The 23,454-nt window shown below is 36.7% G+C and overlaps 1 protein-coding gene across 1 annotated transcript; it reads right to left on the bottom strand.

Annotated features, from left to right (window-relative positions):
• Window positions 1-88: 88 nt before the first annotated feature.
• LOC128550057 (ethanolamine kinase 1-like) lies at window positions 89-22,757 on the bottom strand. Its single transcript, XM_053528009.1, has 9 exons — window positions 22,598-22,757; window positions 19,994-20,134; window positions 14,775-14,896; window positions 13,721-13,858; window positions 12,821-12,963; window positions 10,043-10,126; window positions 7,858-8,021; window positions 4,711-4,784; window positions 89-817 (listed from the first exon to the last, which is right to left on the bottom strand). Exons 1-9 carry the CDS (start codon window positions 22,751-22,753, stop codon window positions 745-747), a joined length of 1,095 nt encoding a protein of 364 aa, XP_053383984.1. The 5' UTR covers window positions 22,754-22,757; the 3' UTR covers window positions 89-744.
• Window positions 22,758-23,454: the final 697 nt, after the last annotated feature.

Raw genomic sequence — 23,454 nt, 5'->3', positions numbered from 1 at the left:
CATCCGTCCATCACACTTCATTTCCGATGATTGATGTGCTAAACTGTACATGCCATCCAAATTTCAAGGCTGTATCTTAAAAAACAAGAAAGTAGGTCTGTAGGTCACACATATGACCCAGATTCGAACTGGACCTAAAGATCATCAAGGATAACATTTTGACCAAGTTTCATAAAGATACAGTCATAAATGTGGCCTCTAGAGTGTTAACAAGCTTTTCTTTTGATTTGACCTGGTGACCTAGTTTCTGACCCACCTGACCCAGATTTGAACTTGACCTAAAGATCATCAAGATTAACATTCTGACCAAGAATCATAGAGATATTGTCATAAATGTGGCCTCTCTAGTGTTAACAAGCTTTTCCTTTGATTTGACCTGGTGACCTAGTTTTTGACTCCAGATGACCCAATATTGAACTCGTCCTAGATTTTACTGAAGGTAACATTCTGACCAAGTTTTATTAAGATTGGGCCAAAATTGTGACCTCTAGAGTGTTAACAGTCAAATTGTTGATGAAGGACGACAGACACAGGGCGATCACAAAAGCTCACCTCGAGCACCTCGTGCTCAGGTGAGCTAAAAAAGCGAATCTTACGTATGGTCATACCATTATATTCATTTTCAGTACACCGTATGCCCTAATTCTACAAAATCAAAAACATTATGGAACCCGTCACAGACTCTGATTGATATAAAATTACCCATCCTAAATTTTAATAATAAAAAGCTACGGTATGCAAGCATTAAGATGGTAGTTTCAATGCAAGAAATTCTTCTTTCCTAGCAAAATATTCATCCAGTTTTTGCTGAGCATATCTGAAAAAGAGAAGCAAGAAATATGTTACATTTTTAAAAAGATTACAACTGTCATATTCTATATACAGTAGAGACAGAATTATTCATGTTGCTTTTGTTTAGCAATGAAAGTAAAATGAAGTGGTTTTCATGTGTGTTTGTATTATCTGTATTGCTTGTTTAAAAACAAGGAGCTGCGTTCAATAAAAGCTTGATGCCCCTGGTGGCATCCTTGTCGATCCAAAGCAACCTATGTCCAAAATGAGGTCAAGGTCAAACTGAGGTCAGGTGATGTTTGAAGATGAGGAATGGTCACAGGTTACATCTGTATTAGTATCAATTCATTCTTGTAAGCGGTATTGATGCTAGACGAAACGGTCCCATTTGGTTAACCAAGGGATGGCCCATATAAAGCAACCTAAGTCCAAAATGAGGTCAAGGTCAAAGTCAAACTGAGGTCAGGTGATGTTTGAAAATGAGGAATGGTCACAGGTTACATCTGTATTAGTATCAATTCATTCTTGTAAGCGGTATTGATGCTAGACGAAACGGTCCCATTTGGTTAACCAAGAGATTGCCCATATAAAGCAACCTAAGTCCAAAATGAGGTCAAGGTCAAGGTCAAACTGAGGTCAGGTGATGTCTGAAGATGAGGAATGGTCACAGGTTACATCTGCATTAGTATCAAGTCATTCTAGTAAGGGGTATTGATGCTAGACGAAACGGTCCCATTTGGTTAACCTCGTATGGATGAAGGAACGGACGGACGGACAGGACAATCACTATATGCCTCCCGCATCAGTAGATGCCGGGGGCATAATTATATACCTTTAGTCTGGTGTGATATTAATTTTACACAATCAACAGGCAGAATTACACATGTATGCACTAACATTTAGTTTGGTCACCAGTAGTGTGACATGAACTTTTCACAATCAACAAGCAATGTTACATACACTTACATTTAGTCTGCTGTAATAGAGTTTTACTAAATCAACCAGCATTGTTATATGCTTTTACCTATAGCCAGGGAAGGTATAAGCTTTACATAATCAACAAAGTTATAGGCTTTTACTTAGTCTGATGTGATATGATCTTTATATAATCAACAGGTAATGTTACATGATGCTTTTACCCTTAGTCTGATGTGATATGAGCTTTACATAATCAACAGGAAATGTTATATGCTTTTACTCTTAGTCTGATGTGATATGAGCTTTACATAATCAACAGACAATGTTCTATGCTTTCACCTTTAGTCTGGTGTTGATCTTTACATAATCAACAGACAATGTTCTATGCTTTCACCTTTAGTCTGGTGTTGATCTTTACATAATCAACAGACAATGTTCTATGCTTTCACCTTTAGTCTGGTGTTGATCTTTACATAATCAACAGACAATGTTCTATGCTTTCACCTTTAGTATGGTGTGATATTATCTTTACATAATCAACAGACAATGTTATATGCTTTCACCTTTAGTCTCGTGTGATATGATCTTTACATAATCAACATGGAATGTTACATGCTTTCACCTTTAGTCTGGTGTTGATCTTTACATAATCAACAGACAATGTTCTATGCTTTCACCTTTAGTCTGGTGTTGATCTTTACATAATCAACAGACAATGTTCTATGCTTTCACCTTTAGTCTGGTGTTGGTCTTTACATAATCAACAGACAATGTTCTATGCTTTCACCTTTAGTCTGGTGTTGGTCTTTACATAATCAAAAGACAATGTTCTATGCTTTCACCTTTAGTCTGGTGTGATATTATCTTTACATAATCAACAGACACTGTTCTATGCTTTCACCTTTAGTCTCATGTGATATGATCTTTACATAATCAATGGGGAATGTTACATGCTTTTACCCTTAGTCTAATGTGATATGAGCTTTACATAATCAACAGACAATGTTCTATGCTTTCACCTTTAGTCTGGTGTTGATCTTTACATAATCAACAGGCAATGTTCTATGCCCTTCTTTTAGTCTGGTGTTATATGAACTCTACAAATCAAACAAGCAGTGTATTGTGCCTTCCCTTTTGCTATAACAATGTCAACTGCCTTACCATTACCCTTGTCTGATATGGTTTTTACAGCCAACAACCAATTCTAGATACACTTACCATTAGTCTAATGCAATAAGAACTTTACATAATCAGCAACAAATCATTTATTAGAACAGTTTGCAATGCCTTTAGTGACAAACAAATTAATTTCCAAACTCAGCATCTATGTATATGGAACAAAATGTAATATAATATCATGATCTTGATTACACATGGGGATGTAAGGATAAAGTTACACAAGCAAAGAAATCTGAGCCTGATTTACAAATACTGCTAAAAATGAACGGCAAATCTTGATCAATAGCATTTTGTATGTCATGATTTTTTTTTAGTATTACTTGAACCATGTTAGAACACTGGGCTTACTTATATTTGAACTTGTCCTATATTACATGACAACTTTCTGCCTTTAACATTGCATTGTGGAATTCTCTATATCTGAACTCAGGGCTTTTCATCCTTATATAACAGAGGCTGATATTCGGCCACTTCCCAATTGAAAATAAGGTCATTTTTTCCCAACTGTGGCAGAGGAACTTCCAAAAATGTAAAAAAAATAAAATCTTATTTTTTTTTATTTTGGCAATTACATTTCATAAATAGAAAGCAATGAGCTCATTTATGATTAGGAAACCACCAAATTGTGTCCTCTGTTACATATATCTTTTGCAGAAGGAAAAAAGACCCTGTTTCAATAAAATGCTCTTTTCCCAAAATGAGCAATTATCACGTATGAATTTCCCAATTTGAAAAGCCAGGGCCTCTTCCCAATTTCCTGATGAAAAGCCCTGGAACTGTATATTACTGCACTTTTTGACATTAGAAAACAACTTTATCTTTTAACTTGTCTACATCAAACATTCCCTATACTAAACTGTGCTACGACTACTTTTAAAGCATTCTTTCAACTGTGCTCTGACATTATATTTATATATTCTCTGTATTTGATCTGTGCTCTGACATTATGTTCAAACATTCTCTTTGTTTGAACTGTGCTTTGACATTACATTCACACATTCTCTTTGTTTGAACTGTGCTTTGACATTACATTCACATATTCTCTTTGTTTGAACTGTGCTTTGACATTACATTCACACATTCTCTTTATTTGAACTGTGCTCTGACATTATGTACAAAAATTCTCTTTATCTGAACTGTGCTCTTGACATAACGTTCAAACATTCTCTTTATTTAAACTGTGCTCTGACATTATGTTCAAACATTCTCTTTGTCTGAACTGTGCTTTGACATTACATTCACACATTCTCTTTGTTTGAACTGTGCTTTGACATTACATTCACACATTCTCTTTGTTTGAACTGTGCTTTGACATTACATTCACACATTCTCTTTGTTTGAACTGTGCTCTGACATTACATTCACACATTCTCTTTGTTTGAACTGTGCTCTGACATTACATTCACACATTCTCTTTGTTTGAACTGTGCTCTGACATTATGTACAAAAAGTCTCTTTATTTGAACTGTGCTCTTGACACAACGTTCAAACATTCTCTTTATTTGAACTGTGCTGTGACATTACATTCAAACATTCTCTATATTGGAACTGTGCTCTGACAATACCATCAAATATTCTCCATATCTGAACTCCGAACATGCAATTTCTGAAACCCTATGAACTGTGCTCTGACATTACACTGCAACATTCTCTCCACTGTGCAAAGACATTACAACAGTCTCTATATTTGCACTGTGCTCTGTCTTTTCAACAAAACATACTTCACATATGAATCATGCTCTGACAATGAGGGGAAATATTATATTACAACATTTTCTATATTTGAGCTTTTCTTCCTTATACAAACAAAAATGTACTTACTCCAGAAATCCAAAATCTATTGCTGAATGTTTAGCCTGGACTAGACCCCATAATCCCCAAAACATGTGTGCAACCTGCAAAATATTCCTATAATTTTACTCAGTAAGTATTTCAAGTGTATGCATTTTAATGTGTAGATATTAATCAAAGAATGTGTTAGCTAAGCACATAACACTGAAGTGGCATATCTGATATAGGTAAAATTTACAACTGAGTTTGGTTGTATTTTTAAATATTATGCAATGTCTCTCTCCAATTTGGCTACCAATATTTTTGGTTTGTTTGGCAATATATCATTAAAATGTATGCTTCACACTGATCACTTATGAGGTTTGGTGATTAACAATCCCCTAACCTTTCTTTCCTGTAAAGCTACCTAAATACAAAGTTCCATTGCAATATCTCATTCTTTATTACAGCTACTGAGCGGAAAGTGTTTTCCTTTTTCAGTAACAGTGGCCCAAAATACAATCCAAAGCTAGTTATTCATAATACGCTTGCTCTGACCTGGACCCTATGGCATATAAATGTTTTGTTTTTTTTGCTACAAAAAAGTATTAGGTGCTCAGTGGGTTTGAACCATGGCCCATCCGTTCCACAGCTCAAAGGTAGCTTAGGCCCAATGCTCTAGACCACTGTGCCACTGTGGAAATTTCTAAATTCGCACATTAAATCATTTATACTGACTTTGAATCTGACCACATATGCAATCCTAGCCTTGTTTTTTCTATATGCTACTTACATGCCAAATCTAATTTCAATCCATCAATTGAAACTTAATTTATTGAGCGGAAACTAGTTTGTTTTTTTGCTGATTTTTGTAACAGTGACTTTGATTCCACTGACCCAAAATTCATTCCAATCCTTTGGACTTACTATCAGCTACTTATAAGCCAAGTTTCATGTCAATATCTCAACCAGAAACAAAGTTATTGAACAGACATCAAATTTTGATGACGATTCCAGCAAAAAAGTCTATTTTTTAGTAACTGTAACATTGACCCAGTGGCATTAAAATGACTTTAAAATCAAAGAAAACGGAAAAGTTAGGCGCTCAGTGGGATTTGAACCACGACCCATCCATTCCAAAGCAGAAAATGTGGCTTTGGCCCAATGCTCTAGACCACTGTGCCAAGGTGGAATTTTTTAAATATGCAAATTAAATCAGTTATCCTGACCTTGAACCTGACCCCACTGACCCCATATGCAATCCAAGCCTTGGATTTTTTTATATAAGTTCTTACATGCTAAGTTTCAATCCATCAATCCAAACTTAAGTTTCTTTACTCTAGCACCTGTATTTGCAAATGGAATTTTAATTTTGTGGTTGTATAGTAATAACTGTAAGTGTTTTGTTTTTCTAAGTCCACAAAAAAACTCCTTACCAGGTAGAGATACCTTAAAATACACCTAAAATTGGAAAGTAGCATCTATGTTGTACCACAGAAAAGTGGTCTTGGTTTTTCCCTACAGTCAATTATAAAAAAGTTACAATATAAGTTATTTATAGTAACAACTAAGGGAAGTTAATCTTAAAAAAAAAAAAAAAAAAAAAAAAATCAAAAAAAAAATTGTAAGTCCTCATAAAAATCTTTACCAGGTAGAGACTGGTCAAAATACACCTCAAAATTGGATGTAGCATGCATGTTGTACTACAGAAAAGTGGTCTTGATTTTTCCCTACAACTAGTAATGAAAAAGTTACAATATAAGCTATTTATAGTAACAACAAAGGGAAGTAATTCTAAAGAAGGGAACTGCGCATGACACTTCGTGTGACCTTGACCTTAGACCTAGGGACCTGGTTCTTGCGCATGACACTACGTCTCGTGGTGGTGAACATTTGTGCCAAGTTATATCAAAATCCCTCTATGCATAAAGAAGAAATGCTCCGGACAAGGTTTTCATTCTTGTATCCTTTGACCTCTAAGTGTGACCTTGACCTTAGACCTAGAGACCTGGTTCTTGCGCACGAAACTCCGCCTCATGGTGGTGAACATTTGTGCCAAGTTATATCAAAATCCCTCTATGCATGAAGAAGAAATGCTCCGGACAAAGTTTTCATTCTTGTATCCTTTGACCTCTAAGTGTGACCTTGACCTTAGACCTAGGGACCTGGTTCTTGCGCATGACACTCCTTCTCATGATGATGAACAATTGTGCCAACTTTCATCAAAATCCCTCTATGCATGAAGAAGATATGCTCCGGACAAAGACATTCTTGAATTTGACCTTTGACCTCTAAGTGTGACCTTGACCTTAGACCTAGGGACCTGGTTCTTGCGCATGACACTCCGTCTCATGATGGTGAACAACTGTGCCAAGTTTCATCAAAATCCCTTCATGCATGTAGAAGATATACTCCGGACAAAGTCTGTGGACGCCGCCCGCCCGCCCGCCCGCCAGGGGCGTTCCCATAATACGTCCCGTTTTTCAAACGGGCGTATAAAAACCTGATTAAAAATGTTTTAAATCCCTTTATAAAATAAAGTGTTATGAACTGGATATGAGATAGACTCTTAAAAACTGCACATCCTATAGTGTGATCTGCCTTTGCTAATAATTCACCCAGTATCCTTGGTTCAGAGGAGCTAAAGATTGACCAAATCAGATCTTCTCTTACTTTACACACAACTTTATTTCATGTCTGAATGTCTTTGAAATAATGTGTAAGGAGTTTTGTTACAGTAAGCCCTATATACTGTATACTACAAAAAACATCAAATGGCAATCACCTTGAAGTTATGATAAGGAAAGCGTGTATCAACTTCCATTCAATTGTGATTTGTAGTTACCGAGTGACTTGCCAACAACAAACATAATCCAAAAGAAGCATTATGCCAATGAAATGAAACTTGTGTGTTTTTATCTTGGTATTATTATGGGCAAGGCATTAGTGAAGTTTCATTTAGTTGTGATAAGATATAATTCATATGACTTGCCAAAAATTGTTTACAAGGTGTCTACATCTGTTGCTGATGACATGGGTATAACAATGGCTTCACTGATTTTGTTGCAGCAAGCTAATGTAAGAGAAACGAGGGTTACAATTATGCCTGAACATGGACTTATCGGTCACTGTATGTTTTTTGCCAAAATGTGGGGTCCTTATCAGATAGATTTAACCTCAAAGATTCAAAACCATTACCAGAGCAAATTTGTTTGCCTTGACATAACAGATCTCAACATCCCTTTCCGAGACTGTGTCTGGATTTTCCTTTCTATGTTTGGCACACTGTTGTAGATAGTACCGTAACCATTCCATTTGGTATTCTTTATCTGGATATCGTGCAAAATCTAAATCATCTACACCTGAAAAAATGGCATAAAATGATATATTGTGAAGTAATTTATATTTACTGGAAATACATGTAATTGCATTAATCCTTAAAATTAAATCAGCAAAAAAACTTTCTTTCTTTTACCTGTATTCTGATTGTTTCGTTGGCTTTAACGCTGCAACAACATATTTATTATAGGTCATATGGCGACATTTCAGCTTTGACTGTGGAGGAAGTAGAACTAGAGACTTTCCATAAGCCAGATAGATGGCTTGTTTAAATGATGAATTCATCGCCGAGTGAAGTAATGCCCTTAAACTCTTGGCCAAGGAAGCCCCTTGTATCCTGACTAGAAAGCCATTTCAACCGCATGAAATTCTATGCTAACAGAATTGAATAATCTCTAATAAGCTTCAAATGGAACTAGAGTTGCTTTTGAGAAAAGTGCATGTCTCCCACAACTGCCTAATCATCTAAATAGCAAGTCAGTCTTTATATACTGTTTACTCACTACAAATATACCTTTGAAGAGTAAAAAGGCCGATTTTGGGTAATTCAAGGGCCATAATTCTGGAGTGCCTCAGACGATTCGGCTATGAACCTGGCCAAGGAGTTATGGTCAAAAACATTTGGTTCAAGTTTGGTGAAGATCGGATGAGAAATGTTGGACTTAGAGCGCGGACGAGAGTAAAAAGGCCGATTTTCGGTAATTCAATGGCCATAATTCCAAAGTGCCTGGGCTGATTTGGCTAGTTACCGAACTTGGCCGAGGACTTATGGTCAAACACATTTTGTTCAAGTTTGGTGATGATTGGATGAGACATGTTCGACTAAGAGCACGGACAAGAGTAAAAAGGCCTTTTTTCGGTAATTCAAGGGCCATAACTCCGAAGTGCCTGGACCGATTTGGCTCATTATCGAACTTGCCCTACTAGAGCGCATGCACATTCATCGAGCCAAAAGGTCTCCTATACTACTCAGACTGCATGCACATTCCTGGAGCCAAAAGGACTCCTATACTACACGAGTAGTATAGGGGTCCTTTTGGCTCCAGGAATGTGCCTAAAATCTGAGCGTTTTTCGGTAATTCAAGGGCCATAATTCCGAAGTGCCTGGGCCGATTTGGCTAGTTATCGAAGTTGTCCGAGAACTTATTGGCACACACAATTTGTTCAAGTTTGGTGAAGATCGGATGAGAAATGTTTGACTTAGAGTGCGGACAAGCTATGTGACAGACAGACACAGACACACAGACAGGAGTAAATCAATATGTCTCCCACACCTCTGTGTGGTGGGAGACATAATTATCTTTACTATATTTCTTTCAAAATAAAATAAAGGAAATTGGAACTACTTTGACAGAAAAGGAGAATTGCCTGGCTGGCACTAGATAATAACAAGAGCACTGCCTGAGGGTGCTATCGCTGGTATGCAAGTGCTGGGCAATATATATGAAAAGAGTTATAGTTCTTGACCTTCTATTCAAAGCTAAGTATTCAAGAAAAGTGAACTTAAACAAAAATCAACCAAAAAATACCAATTTTCTAAGTACAAAAAGGGCCATAATTCTGGCAAAATGCTTCTTGGTCCACTTACTCAGTGGTGGCAGATGAATGATTTTATTGTCTTTAGTTATTCATAACATAGAAGATACACCACACCAAACATTCCATTTCACCTGACTGGATGTTATGTGCTCTGTCTTATAATCTAACTAACCAGACAGACTCCATTTGTCAACACTGATACTAAACACTGCTGCACAGTCAACATCTGAATGAAATGTTTAACAACAGAATTGAAGTTAGTTTAACCATTAACATGCTAAATTTCTATAATGAACTTGTCCACCATTCAATTTGGACCAGTACTATTAACTGTTAAAAGGGGTGAATACCAAAAAGATACTGACTGAATGGCAAACAGTGCAGATTATGATCAGACTGCACAGATGTGCAGGCTGATCATGATCTACACTGGCCACAAAGGCAGAATCAATCATGTCCAGCATGATAAGGGTTAAGAAACAATTTCTTTATTCCTGTTACCTACCTGCATATTCACAGAAATGATTTCCTAGTTCAAAATGTTCATAGTTGTACATGGCATACTCGTGGTCAATGAAATATACACAACCTGAAAATTTAAAATGAAAAGAAAAATACATAGTTTTTATAAAATCTCACACAACTTCTAAATTCTACAAATCTTAAGATTTTGCCTTACTCATTAGACTCTTTTTCGGTATATATATGTTTACAACAGAAGCTCTGTCACATATCTCATCGCTACATATGGGCAATCTCCTGCAAGCACTAGGGTTGGGTATCACAACTTACATTAATACAACTGTATAACCAAGAAAACATATTAAATTACATTTTTAACATGTTTTTCAGCTCCAGCAGAAAAAGATCTCCACACTCAGTGTCAACAATGTATAAAAGAAACTACATAAACAGAAGACTATGTTTCATCAGAATCACTGATGAATGAATTATTTAACCTTTAGCCTGCTGGCGGCAAGTGATTCTGCCTTTGCAACCAGTGCAGACCATGACTTTTCGCTATTCAGTCAGTAAATTTTCAGTGATAAACAAGTGGTACTGCCCAAATTAAATGATAGAACAGTCCATTTTAGGAATTTAGCAGGCTAAAGATTAAAAGTTATATGCTGAGACATAAAGTGTTTCCAGTGGAGGGATAAGCTAACAAACTAAAATACAGTCAAAGCAATTGTCTTTGCCAGGGCAAATAAACAGCATAGCAATGGGATCAGGCTTTATTAGTATCAAAGAAAAAGAATACAATAATCTGTCACTGGTTGTAGATGCAGATCAGAATATACAGTTCAAGTCTATTACAGTTTTGGCAGTAATGAGGCTCTGCCAAGTACTGCCAATACAGATACCTGAGTGCTGGATATTCCCATCTTCATCTACAACCAGTGGTAAATTATTTTTCTTGCGTACCATGTTTTACAAATTAAAGAATAATTAAAGCAAAACAGTCTTCATTTCAGCACTCTTTCTTACAATAGCATATTGATATAAAGTGCCGGAAGCTAACATCCATAAACGGAATTATGTCATGCTGCTTCAATGATGCACAAAAATAAAAGTCCTGGTTGTAGCGTAACTATAATATGTTTTTTCTGTAAAATAACTTTTGAATCCAAAAATATACTATAAGGAACAAACAGCAACCAACACATGAATCGTTAGTTGTCATAAACAGCATGTGAGTCATCTAGCATGGGCGAGCCAGATGGGTTTTGCTTGTATGAGTAAAATTAGTGGAAACCACTGTCCGGTTTGCAAGAAATTGAAAGTTTTCTAATGACAAGTTTCTTTTTCAAGATGACTGGAATGTAACTGCATAAACTGAGCAATCAGAAGCTACAATCAAGTAAAAATGATGTATTTGTAATTGAACGATATGTGTACTGTGAAGTCATGATCATCTGTCGTGGACTTACCTTTATGGATTTTGTGACTGTATGAATCTGTGAAATCCATTGAATAAATACAGTTGGAACTATTTTTTATCTCAACATTGAAATTGATGAGATTATGTTGCCATGAAATACATGTAGACATTTGGTCAAAACAATGGAATTTTATGCCAATGAAACCAAAAGGTTTTACAGTATCAGCATTTCAATTACACTGGAACAAGCTGTCACCATAGCTACAATTTTCATTCAATTAAGAGATGTTTGTGCTATTCATAATGATTCATTCAAACATGAATGTATAGGTGGAAACATGTGTTCCCTTTATGTTGGACGGGTTTTGATCATTATTTTTGGTTAAAACATACTTACTACATTTCTTTTGTATAGGTACATGTATTTTTCATCTTTTTTTTTTTTTTGAATTCCATCTTACTTATATTCTGACTGAATGTGACAATACTATTTGTGTTTTACAGTCAAGTTGAAACAAGTCCGGTCATTATAGAGCTTCCTGTTTTATATGGGTGGGGGTGGGGGGGGGAGGGTAGAACCATTAACATTTAATATGCCCTGGGATTTATACGAACCTTTTCCAAAACATGTCCAAAGACTTGTAATCTGAAACTGTTACTAGTCTGACAGAGACTTTTGGTAGTTCACAGTACAATCAAAAATATACTGGAAAATATTTAATTAGTCACTTCTTTTAGCTTATACATTTAGATGAAGAATGTGAAATAGAAAGAAATTAGGTAAAATAACAAAGCTGACTCAGTTGCTGATTTATATATAAATCATCATTGAGAACATTTACTCTGTCATTAGTTGATGTTTCATAAAATACCTGTTGATAGTTGCACTGTAGTTATTGTAAGGACAAACCTTTGAAAAATGGAGATTTATCCATACTCATTTATCTACCCCCTGTCTGGCCATTGTAAAACAATAAATAGCCTTCAGATTTTAGGCATTGTCCAAACAGCTGAATGCAGTATCATATTATAAAAGTCTTGACTTTTTAGGTCCTTATGCATATTTAGTAAAATTCCAAAGAAAAGGTGCACTACTTCACATACTGAATAACATTCCCACAAAGTTTCAGTACTATCTCAAATACTTTTGTAGATATGAGCAACACAAATTTTGTCAGATTAACAGACGTCCAGCAAAATCTAGGTCTGCCCCTAAAAGTGAGTGATGAGTACCAGGGAAGAACTAACAACCTTCCATGGGACACCTGGATAGCATCCTCACATGACAGAAATTTATCCTTCAAGACGGGTTTGAACCGACAGTGGTGAGGGCAAATAAGTCAAAGTCATAGATGCCCTTAATGCCCTAAATACGCATACCAAGCACAAACATAAACTCACCTTTTTCTTCATTATAGATAATGTTTTTGAGCAACAGGTCATTATGGCAGAACACAACAGGTGAATTCAGCGCCTCAAGATGTACACGAAGTTCATCTAATTCTTTCCGTAACACATCTTTTGGCTTTATCTTTGCAAGATACCTGGAGAAAACATATCACATATGTGATAAAGCATAATAATGATGCACGAAGATTAAATATACAATGTACTAACCATAAGTGACCATGAGAGACATTCCAGCAACTCACACTGAGGAATGATATGAAAAAAAAACTACGAATAATTTAAGAATGGAGAAAATATGACTTAAGCATGACCTGAGATCCTATGACAGAGGCTTGACCCAAGAAACTTTGAATACGGCATAAGATTAAGGTACAATCTGGTATCCCATGACTGAGGCATAACCTGAGAAATGGCACACAATCAGTATTCAAATTGTTTTCTCATAGCTCGATTTCCTGCCTTTAGAAAATTGTGAAATTTTGCTTATATAGATGTGCCTGTCACAGGTGGATTCATACCTTAGGGCTCAAACACAACTTGAAAATAATGGGGAATTACCAAATTGTTCTGAAATACAGATAATAAACATGTCACTAGACCATGAATATTTTATAACATTGATGTACCTGTACTGGAATCTTGCATATCTAGCGTGTTCATTTAGTGATCAGATGTGTGAATAAAAACATCCAAAGGTGTCAATCTGAGTTGAACAATTATCAGCCCACAGAATGACTGCTACATAGAGAAAAAATGCTTTACAATACTTCAACTTGTCTCAAGCTAAATGTCCACAAGACCTAAACTTTGATGTTACATTGTAACCAAATTCTTTTTGATATTTCTGTAGGTAGGCTCTGGATCCTTAAAATAAAAAAGTGTAATACATACTGTTTATTCCTTTCTGGGTCATTAAATCCTTCAGGGGATAATTCCAAAAATTTGTAAATTTTCTCCCAGAGTCCTGTCTTCACCTCCCTACCCTCAGGTCTAACTGCATGAACTTCTATCATTTCTTCGGCTATTAACCTGGTGAATCAGAAGAACATTTTACCTCAAGAGAGACAAGAGGTACGCAAATGAAATTGTGGCATTTAAATTATTGGTTTAAAATATAAGAGAATATTTAAAATCAAACATTTTCTTAGATTTCCGAGTCTTGCATTGATATTTTTAAATGCTATTTTTCTTAACACCTTCTAAGTTAAAATTCTATCAAATTTGACAGTAATACTTCAGATAAAAGCTTCAGTTTAAAACATTTAAAAAAAAAATTCTACCATTCTTTTAATTTGTCATATATCTAATTCAGTTTATATTTCAGGGATCATTACGGCATGTCATCACCCACGTTTGTAAGATATGGACAGGATATGTGCATAACAAATTTGAAACTGGTATTCAAATATTAGAACCAAGAACTGAAGAGAATATGAATTCAATTTAATTAGAAATTGTTTAATTTTTTTAAATTTTCACTTCAGCACATGAATTATTAAATACTTGATATACATTGTTGTAATTTCAAAATTCACAAGAAAAAAAATATATCTGAGAAAATCACTCAGATATATTTAAAAAATATATAGCTTTACAACCTCCTTGCTGCCATTCTTTTTTATAGGAAACTGAATGTTTTGAAGGAATTTGGTAGACGGTTACCAAAGGAACATTTCTGTGAAATTATATCAAAATCTAACGAGTAGTTTCTGAGAAGATTTAAAGTTTTTCCTTTTGTTTGCCATGCCAATCAGAATTGTGCATGGATGATGTAGATCTGAATTAACATTCCTGTGGAGTTCGGTTAAAATTGGCACAGTGGTTTAGAAGGAGATGTTCTTTAAAGAAATTGTGTAAGATGATGGATGGAAAACAGACATACAAGTATCCTAAAAGCACAACATCAGCAGTACTACCCCAGTAATAATTAACCAATATGACATACTTTCTGATTCTTTCATCTCTGACTGTATTCTCATCAAGAGTGACACCCTGTGCAAAACCATAGACCAAACCATTGTCAAAGGCAGCATAGAGGGGTTGACTTTTACCTGCTGCACTCAGAATCTACAGGGAAAATAAAATTGTGTTTTATCCTACATAAACAATTACAAAAGGTTCATAACACTAACAGAGGCTACTGACTGATGTAAACAGATTCGTAACATTAACACTGGCTACTGACTGATGTAAACAGATTCGTAACACTAACAGAGGCCACTGACTGATGTAAACAGATTTGTAACATTTACAGAGGCCACTGACTGATGTAAACAGATCTGTAAAACACTAACAGAGGCCACTGACTGATGTAAACAGATTCGTAACACTAACACTGGCTACTGACTGATGTAAACAGATTCGTAACACTAACACTGGCTACTGACTGATGTAAACAGATTTGTAAAACACTAACACTGGCTACTGACTGATGTAAACAGATTCGTAACACTAACACTGGCTACTGACTGATGTAAACAGATTCGTAACACTAACACTGGCTACTGACTGATGTAAACAGATTCGTAACACTAACACTGGCTACTGACTGATGTAAACAGATTCATAACATTAACAGAGGCAACTGACTGATGTAAACAGATTCGTAACACTAACACTGGCTACTGACTGATGTACAAAGATTCGTAACACTAACACTGGCTACTGACTGATGTTAACAGATTTGTAACACTAACACTGGCTACTGACTGATGTACACAGATTCATAACACTAACAGAGGCTACTGACTGATGTTAACAGGTTCGTAACACCGGCTACTGACTAATGTAAACAGATTCGTAACACTAACACTGGCTACTGACTGATGTAAACAGATTCGTAACACTAACAGAGGCTACTGACTGATGTAAACAGATTTGTAACACTAACACTGGCTACTGACTGATGTAAACAGATTCGTAACACTTACAGAGGCCACTGACTGATGTAAACAGATTCGTAACACAAACAGATGCTACTGATTGATGTACACAGATTCATAATACTAACACTGGCTATTGACTGATGTTAAGAAATTCGTAACACTGGCTACTGACTAATGTAAACATATTCATAACACTAACACTGGCTACAGACTGATGTAAACAGATTCGTAAGACTAACCTGGCTACTGACTGATGTAAACAGATTTGTAACACTAACACTGGCTACTGACTGATGTCAACAGTTTCATAACACTAACACTGGCTACTGACTGATGTAAATAGATTCATTACACTAACGCAGGCCACTGACTGATGTAAACAGATTCACAATGCTAACACTGGCCACTGACTGATGTAAACAGATTCACAATGCTAACACTGGCCACTGACAGATGTAAACTGATGTAAACAGATTCACAACGCTAACACTGGCCACTGACTGATGCAAACAGATGCACAACGCTAACACTGGCCACTGACTGATGCAAACAGATTCACAACACTAACACTGGCCACTGACTGACGCAAACAGATTCACAACGCTAACACTGGCCACTGACTGACGCAACAGATTCACAACGCTAACACTGGCCACTGACTGACGCAAACAGACTCACAACGCTAACACTGGCCACTGACTGACGTAAACAGATTCACAACGCTAACACTGGCCACTGACTGATGTACAAAGATTCGTAACACTAACACTGGCTACTGACTGATGTTAACAGATTTGTAACACTAACACTGGCTACTGACTGATGTACACAGATTCATAACACTAACAGAGGCTACTGACTGATGTTAACAGGTTCGTAACACCGGCTACTGACTAATGTAAACAGATTCGTAACACTAACACTGGCTACTGACTGATGTAAACAGATTCGTAACACTAACAGAGGCTACTGACTGATGTAAACAGATTTGTAACACTAACACTGGCTACTGACTGATGTAAACAGATTCGTAACACTTACAGAGGCCACTGACTGATGTAAACAGATTCGTAACACAAACAGATGCTACTGATTGATGTACACAGATTCATAATACTAACACTGGCTATTGACTGATGTTAAGAAATTCGTAACACTGGCTACTGACTAATGTAAACATATTCATAACACTAACACTGGCTACAGACTGATGTAAACAGATTCGTAAGACTAACCTGGCTACTGACTGATGTAAACAGATTTGTAACACTAACACTGGCTACTGACTGATGTCAACAGTTTCATAACACTAACACTGGCTACTGACTGATGTAAATAGATTCATTACACTAACGCAGGCCACTGACTGATGTAAACAGATTCACAATGCTAACACTGGCCACTGACTGATGTAAACAGATTCACAATGCTAACACTGGCCACTGACAGATGTAAACTGATGTAAACAGATTCATAACGCTAACACTGGCCACTGACTGATGCAAACAGATGCACAACGCTAACACTGGCCACTGACTGATGCAAACAGATTCACAACACTAACACTGGCCACTGACTGACGCAAACAGATTCACAACGCTAACACTGGCCACTGACTGACGCAACAGATTCACAACGCTAACACTGGCCACTGACTGACGCAAACAGATTCACAACGCTAACACTGGCCACTGACTGACGTAAACAGACTCACAACGTTAACACTGGCCACTGACTGACGTAAACAGATTCACAATGCTAACACTGGCCACTGACTGACGTAAACAGATTCACAACGCTAACACTGGCCACTGACTGACGTAAACAGATTCACAACGCTAACACTGGCCACTGACTGACGTAAACAGATTCACAACGCTAACACTGGCCACTGACTGATGCAAACAGATTCACAACACTAACACTGGCTACTGACTGATGTAAACAGATTCACAACGCTAACACTGGCCACTGACTGACGTAAACAGATTCACAACGCTAACACTGGCCACTGACTGACGTAAACAGATTCACTAACACTGGCCACTGACTGATGTAAACAGATTCACAACGCTAACACTGGCCACTGACTGATGTAAACAGATTCACAACGCTAAACTGGCCACTGACTGATGTAAACAGATTTATAAAGCTAACACTGGCCACTGACTGATGCAAACAGATTCATAATACTAACACTGGCTACTGAAAGACCCGCTAACACACAAAAAAAACCCAGTTTATTGATATAGACAAAAGATCCATAACACTATTATGGACTACCGGTACCTACTGTAGGTAAAAGATTTATAACTCTTTCATCATCTACTGGATGTAAACAAAATACTTAAAGTACTTAACAAACTAGTTTTCAGCTTAAGCAAAAAGTATTCTGAAGATAATGATATATAAATCATTTGATGCTAGTAATCTTTAATCTAATTTTACACAAACATGATACAATATTATAATCCAAGGATATCCAAATATAAGAAAGAAGATAGAAATTGCAAAAGTGCCACACAGTAAAATATATAGTTGCTCATCTGATTTTGACTATTTGACCTTGAATCATACAATACACTGCATCATGAATGAATACAGCAGTGTTTAGTATGATTGGTAGTTCATACAAGAATGATTCTAAATACTCACCTAAGTCAATGCTTAGATATTTTAATCTCTATTAGTCAAATAGAGTCAAATGAAAACTTTTGAAAAAGGCTCATGCAAGAAGCTCCTAACATATCATGAGAACTTGTTCTAAGGATTTTCTTCCCTTCGCTCTGGCAGCCCCTCAAAACGCCCAAGCAGAACCATTTGGACAAACTTAAGAAAGGCCCATACACAGAGCCAAAGACTAAGTTTGGTGATGATCTATCAAGCGGCTCATGAGGAGACATTGTTTAAAAGATTTTCTATCTTTAGGTGAGCCTTAAAAGAGGCCAAGCAAAACCATCTGAACAAATTCAGAGGAGACAATCCAAGGATGCTGTAAACTAAGTTTGCTTGAAATCCATCAAATGGTTGACATTCTCTTTTTAGTTCTGGTGGCCCCTAAAAATGTAAAGCACAACCTATTGAACAAAAGTGAGAAGGGACCATCCAAGGATGCTACAGTTTAAGAAGTTCATAAGAAACAGATACTGTGAAATCATTAATATTCGTGGGGGACTAAATTTCGTGGATTTCGTGGCTGAGTCAATCCACGAACTTTAATCCCAACGAAAAAGTAAAATTCCCATTAATTTTATGTTCAAAAGTTAAAATCCACAAATTCATATCCCCGCAAAATTGCAGTTTTGACCAAAACCACAAAATTTCATTTCTAAGAAATTAAAGGATTATACAGCATTTGAAGCTTTTTCTAATGTTAACTCTGGGGGCCCCTAAATGGGTTAAAGTACACCAATTTGAACAAAACTGAGAGAGAGGACCTTACAAGAATGCTACAGACCAAGTTCGGTGATGTAGAAATTCATAAAGTAATTAAAAGAATGTTTCTATTTTTAGAAAGGTGCCAAGCTGAATGATTTCAACAAATCTGAGATAGGTCCGTATAAGGTTTCTACAGACCAAGTTTGGTGAAGATCCATGAAGCAGGAAATGGGAAGAAATCATTAACAGGTTTTTCTACTTTTATTTCTGTTTGCCTTCTGTTTTCTATTTTTAACCTCTGGCAGCTCCTAAAGGGGCTAAACTGAACAGTCAACCATTTGAACGAATTTCAGAAAAAAACTTACATGGATGCTACAGACCAAGTTTGGTGATGATTCACCATGATGTTCGTGTCAGGAGTTTAAATATTTTTTCTATTTTTAGCTCTGGCAGTCCTTAAAATGGGTCAAGTGGAACCATTTGAATTGAACTGAAAAAAAACCTTATAGACTATGTCTGGTGATGACCATCAATCGGTTCATGAGAAGAAGTTGTTTTACGTTTTTCTATTTTAAGTTAATGTAGCTCCTAAATGGATTTGAAAAAAAAAAACTTGAGAGGGGACCCTGCTAAGATACTACAGACAAGTTTGGTGTAATTCTGGCAAGTAGTTTCAAAGAAGATATTGAAGTTGAAATGTTAAGACAGACACCTGACAATCTGCCTATACCAACAGCTCACCTTGAAACTTCAGTTCAGGTGAGCTAAAAATGTGTCATTGCTTATTTTAAAAGCTCCAACGTTAATAAACGAGATAAGGATTCAGACACTATAATGAAAAATTCATAGACGATAAATAATTGTAGTTTCTCATAGCATTTAAGATGTTGCCACAGCTTACCTGTATATTTTGTTTTTCAAGATCTCTGTCTATCATAAGTTCTGTACCACTACCATAAATCCTCATCAGAACAACATCGTCTTTAAAATGTCCGTCCTGATAGTAACCATACAACTGGTTAGATATACCTCCAGTGAAAACCTGTAACAGAAGAAAACTTGCATTAACCCTTACCCTGCTAAATATCTAAAATGGACCGGTCCATCATTCAATTTGGGCCATACCACTTATTATTCAAAGGGGTGTTCACTGAAAAATTACTGACTGAATAGCGAACAGTGCAGACCATGATCAGACTGCACGGATGTGCAGGCTGATCTTGGTCTGCACTGGTCGCAAAGGCAGAATCACTTGCAGCCAGCAGGCTAAGGGTTAATCTATACAATTCAACTACTTCAAATGTGATGGAAGGTTGAAGCTTTTGTATTATTTTATGTTTTCCAGTGAATTATAGAGTTTTTCAGTGAAATAAAAGTGATAATCCACAGTTTTGAAACAGTGTATTTTCATTTTTATTTTTCACTGTTTTTGCCGAACTAGTTCCTGACGTCATTTGTGTTATGCTTTCTGCTGACCTTTCCCGTGATTTTCAACATTTTATATAAATAACGCAAGAAAAGTAGAGTTTTACATATACAATAAAAAGAAAATTTGTTTGTGTCAGTGGAATATCAATTTTATTTCACTTGTGAACACCAAAAAAGTCATTTTCGCTCATGGCTATGCCACTCCTGAAAATATCAGTTTTTGAAGCTCATTTGTGAAATAAAATTGATATTTCACTGAAACAAACAAATATCCTCTATATATATATACAAATGCACCAACTAGGGATGTGCTTATTAATCTAAGAATCATGATTCTTTAATGACAAGATGTCCATGATGTGATCATTCAGTTTTCATTGTTGATATCAAAGAACAAGAGATTATCAGACCAAGGCTCCGTCACAATTTTGGCTAAAAGTGCCATGGGTGTGTCATATCTCATTAATATCATGGATCAAAAAGGTAGAGCATGTCACACAAGAGTGCGAAGTGACATCGTGACAATGTGATATGACGCATGTCAGCGCAAAGTAACAGTGCGATAAATTACTGTGTTATTTACATACATGTGATAAGACAATTTAACATCAAGATATTTTCTCAGTCACATTGCTATCCATCGTTTTGCTTTGTAAAGCATTGTTTCATACTGTTGTGTCACCACGCCATCTCAGCACGACAGACTTGTGTGTTTGTATGTTTATTTGTTTACAGTCGCCACCGGTAAAATCCATATAGGCGACTGGTACAGTGCAGGTAATTTCATTGTAGTTATGGTACATTGATTTTTGGTACATCATAGTTGTAGTGTATCTGCATAGTTATGTTGTGTCTGCGTAGTTGTGTTGTGTCTGCGTTGTTACCTATATCCTCTTAAATGTGGTGTCTATGTTTAGCTTTTTCTTCATTTATCTGCAGTACAACCTTCTCGTTGTCGCTAGCAGCTGGTAAAAAAAGTAGCCAAAAACGCCCACCATGACGATTTGGAGAAGTCCACAGCAAGTTGTATGTCTGGTTGCCTGGTCTGTGTCCCGCTGACCGCCATAGAAGGCCATCGTCAGACGTCCATGTAGCCTGCAGTCTTCCCTTTAAGTGCCCCTATGGAGTCCCCGGAGTGCTGATATATCCTTCTTCGTCGATGAACCAGCTGAGGTAAAACTGGTAGACAATAAAATCCTCAGAGATGTTGATCCAGGATCGAGTTGGTATATTCCAGCCCATCAAGCCCTCAGGTCGTGGTGCAGTTCCAGCATATGGACGCCCGGCGAGGCAGCCAAACCGGCGTGATAACACATAGATCTGCAGGATGCAGTCCAGTCAATTACTGTCCCCTTTCTACGGCCACACTCCCTGGTTTTTGTCATGTGACTTTAACTAGGCCAGGTATTGATCTGGTTAGGGCACTGATCTAATTAGCCACTTTCCAGGGAGCTCAGAAAAGGCTAGACATGCTTACTGTCACCGAGTGGCTGCTTTCTTAATTTCTGACATTTGCAGCCACTGTCACAAATTGATATTTACAAACTAACAAACTGTATGCGTCTGATTAGTTCGACTAGGAAAAGGCATGACAGGCGACCTTGCAACTGAAATAAATAGAATTCTGCAGGATTTTTTTTTTTTTTTTTTTTTTTTTTTTTTTTTAAAGCTGAGGAGCAATGTCAATTATCCAGGATACTGATAACTGAATTTTACGGAATCTGTTTAGTGCCACATTGATGATTGAAATTTGAATGTCGTGTGTTGCCCTCAAACAATCATCGTGACACGACGCACGACATTGCAACGCGATGCATGACAATGTACAATGACACAACATTTTAACATTTGAATGTCTGAGACTCTGATTGTCATGCTAGGTTTTAGGCAAAAATATTGCAGTAAAAACTGAGTGCTGTTGTTCGTTGTTGAGTGTCATGTTGTGTGAAACCTAGCGCGACAATGAAACATTCAAATGTTAAAATGTTGTGTGTCGTTGTTCTTTGTTGTTCGTCGCGTTGCCCGATATTCAATGTGGCACTAACCGGATTCCGTAGAATTTATATCCAACACTGACCTTAGATTTCAATGATTTTGCCTCTTCATTATCAAACCATGAAGGTCTCACAGATTTTAATACACTTAAAACTTCTTCACAGCAGTTATTTTCTTGTATTTTCATAGGATCGATGGTAATATCCAGTTTTACCGGCATTTTTGCCATTGCTGTCATTTGACACTTTCTGTCCTCAGCGTAAATTTACATAGACACCGTTTTGCACCGTGTAAAAGGTAATAGACCACCAAATCGAACGACTGGCTGCATTGTAGGTCACAATTAGCTAAATAGTTTTCCCTATATATTCTATATAAAACTGACCTTTTATAAAGAGCTACCAAACATTTTTTTTGTTGGATTTAACGTCGCACCGACACATGACAGGTCATATGGCGACTTTCCAGCTTTAATGGTGGAGGAAGACCCCAGGTACCCCTCCGTGCATTATTTCATCACGAGCGGGCACCTGGGTAGAACCACCGACCTTCCGTAAGCCAGCTGGATGGCTTCCTCACATGAAGAATTCAACGCCCCGAGTGAGGCTCGAACCCACATTGATGAGGGGCAAGTGATTTGAAGTCAGCGACCTTAACCACTCGGCCACGGACGTCCCCTACCAAACATAGTGTAATGTTTTTATATTATTTTCATTCCGGGATTTCACTAACGTGAGGTAATAAACAAGAAAGACACAGATGTGAGCTATTCAAGTTTTATCTAAGAACTGCCTTTATGGCGGGAATTATATGTATATATTGCAGAGCTGGTCAGTGATGCATTCATGGAAATATTCTGATAACTTAAGGTCAAGGTTCACAGGTTAAATTTAGAAATTTACATTTCCTTCTTTTTGAAATTAAAGACAATTAATCAAA

This window comes from Mercenaria mercenaria, chromosome 17, assembly GCF_021730395.1.
Source record: "Mercenaria mercenaria strain notata chromosome 17, MADL_Memer_1, whole genome shotgun sequence".
Lineage (NCBI taxonomy): Eukaryota > Metazoa > Mollusca > Bivalvia > Venerida > Veneridae > Mercenaria > Mercenaria mercenaria.
This window is presented reverse-complemented; position numbering and strand designations above follow the sequence as displayed.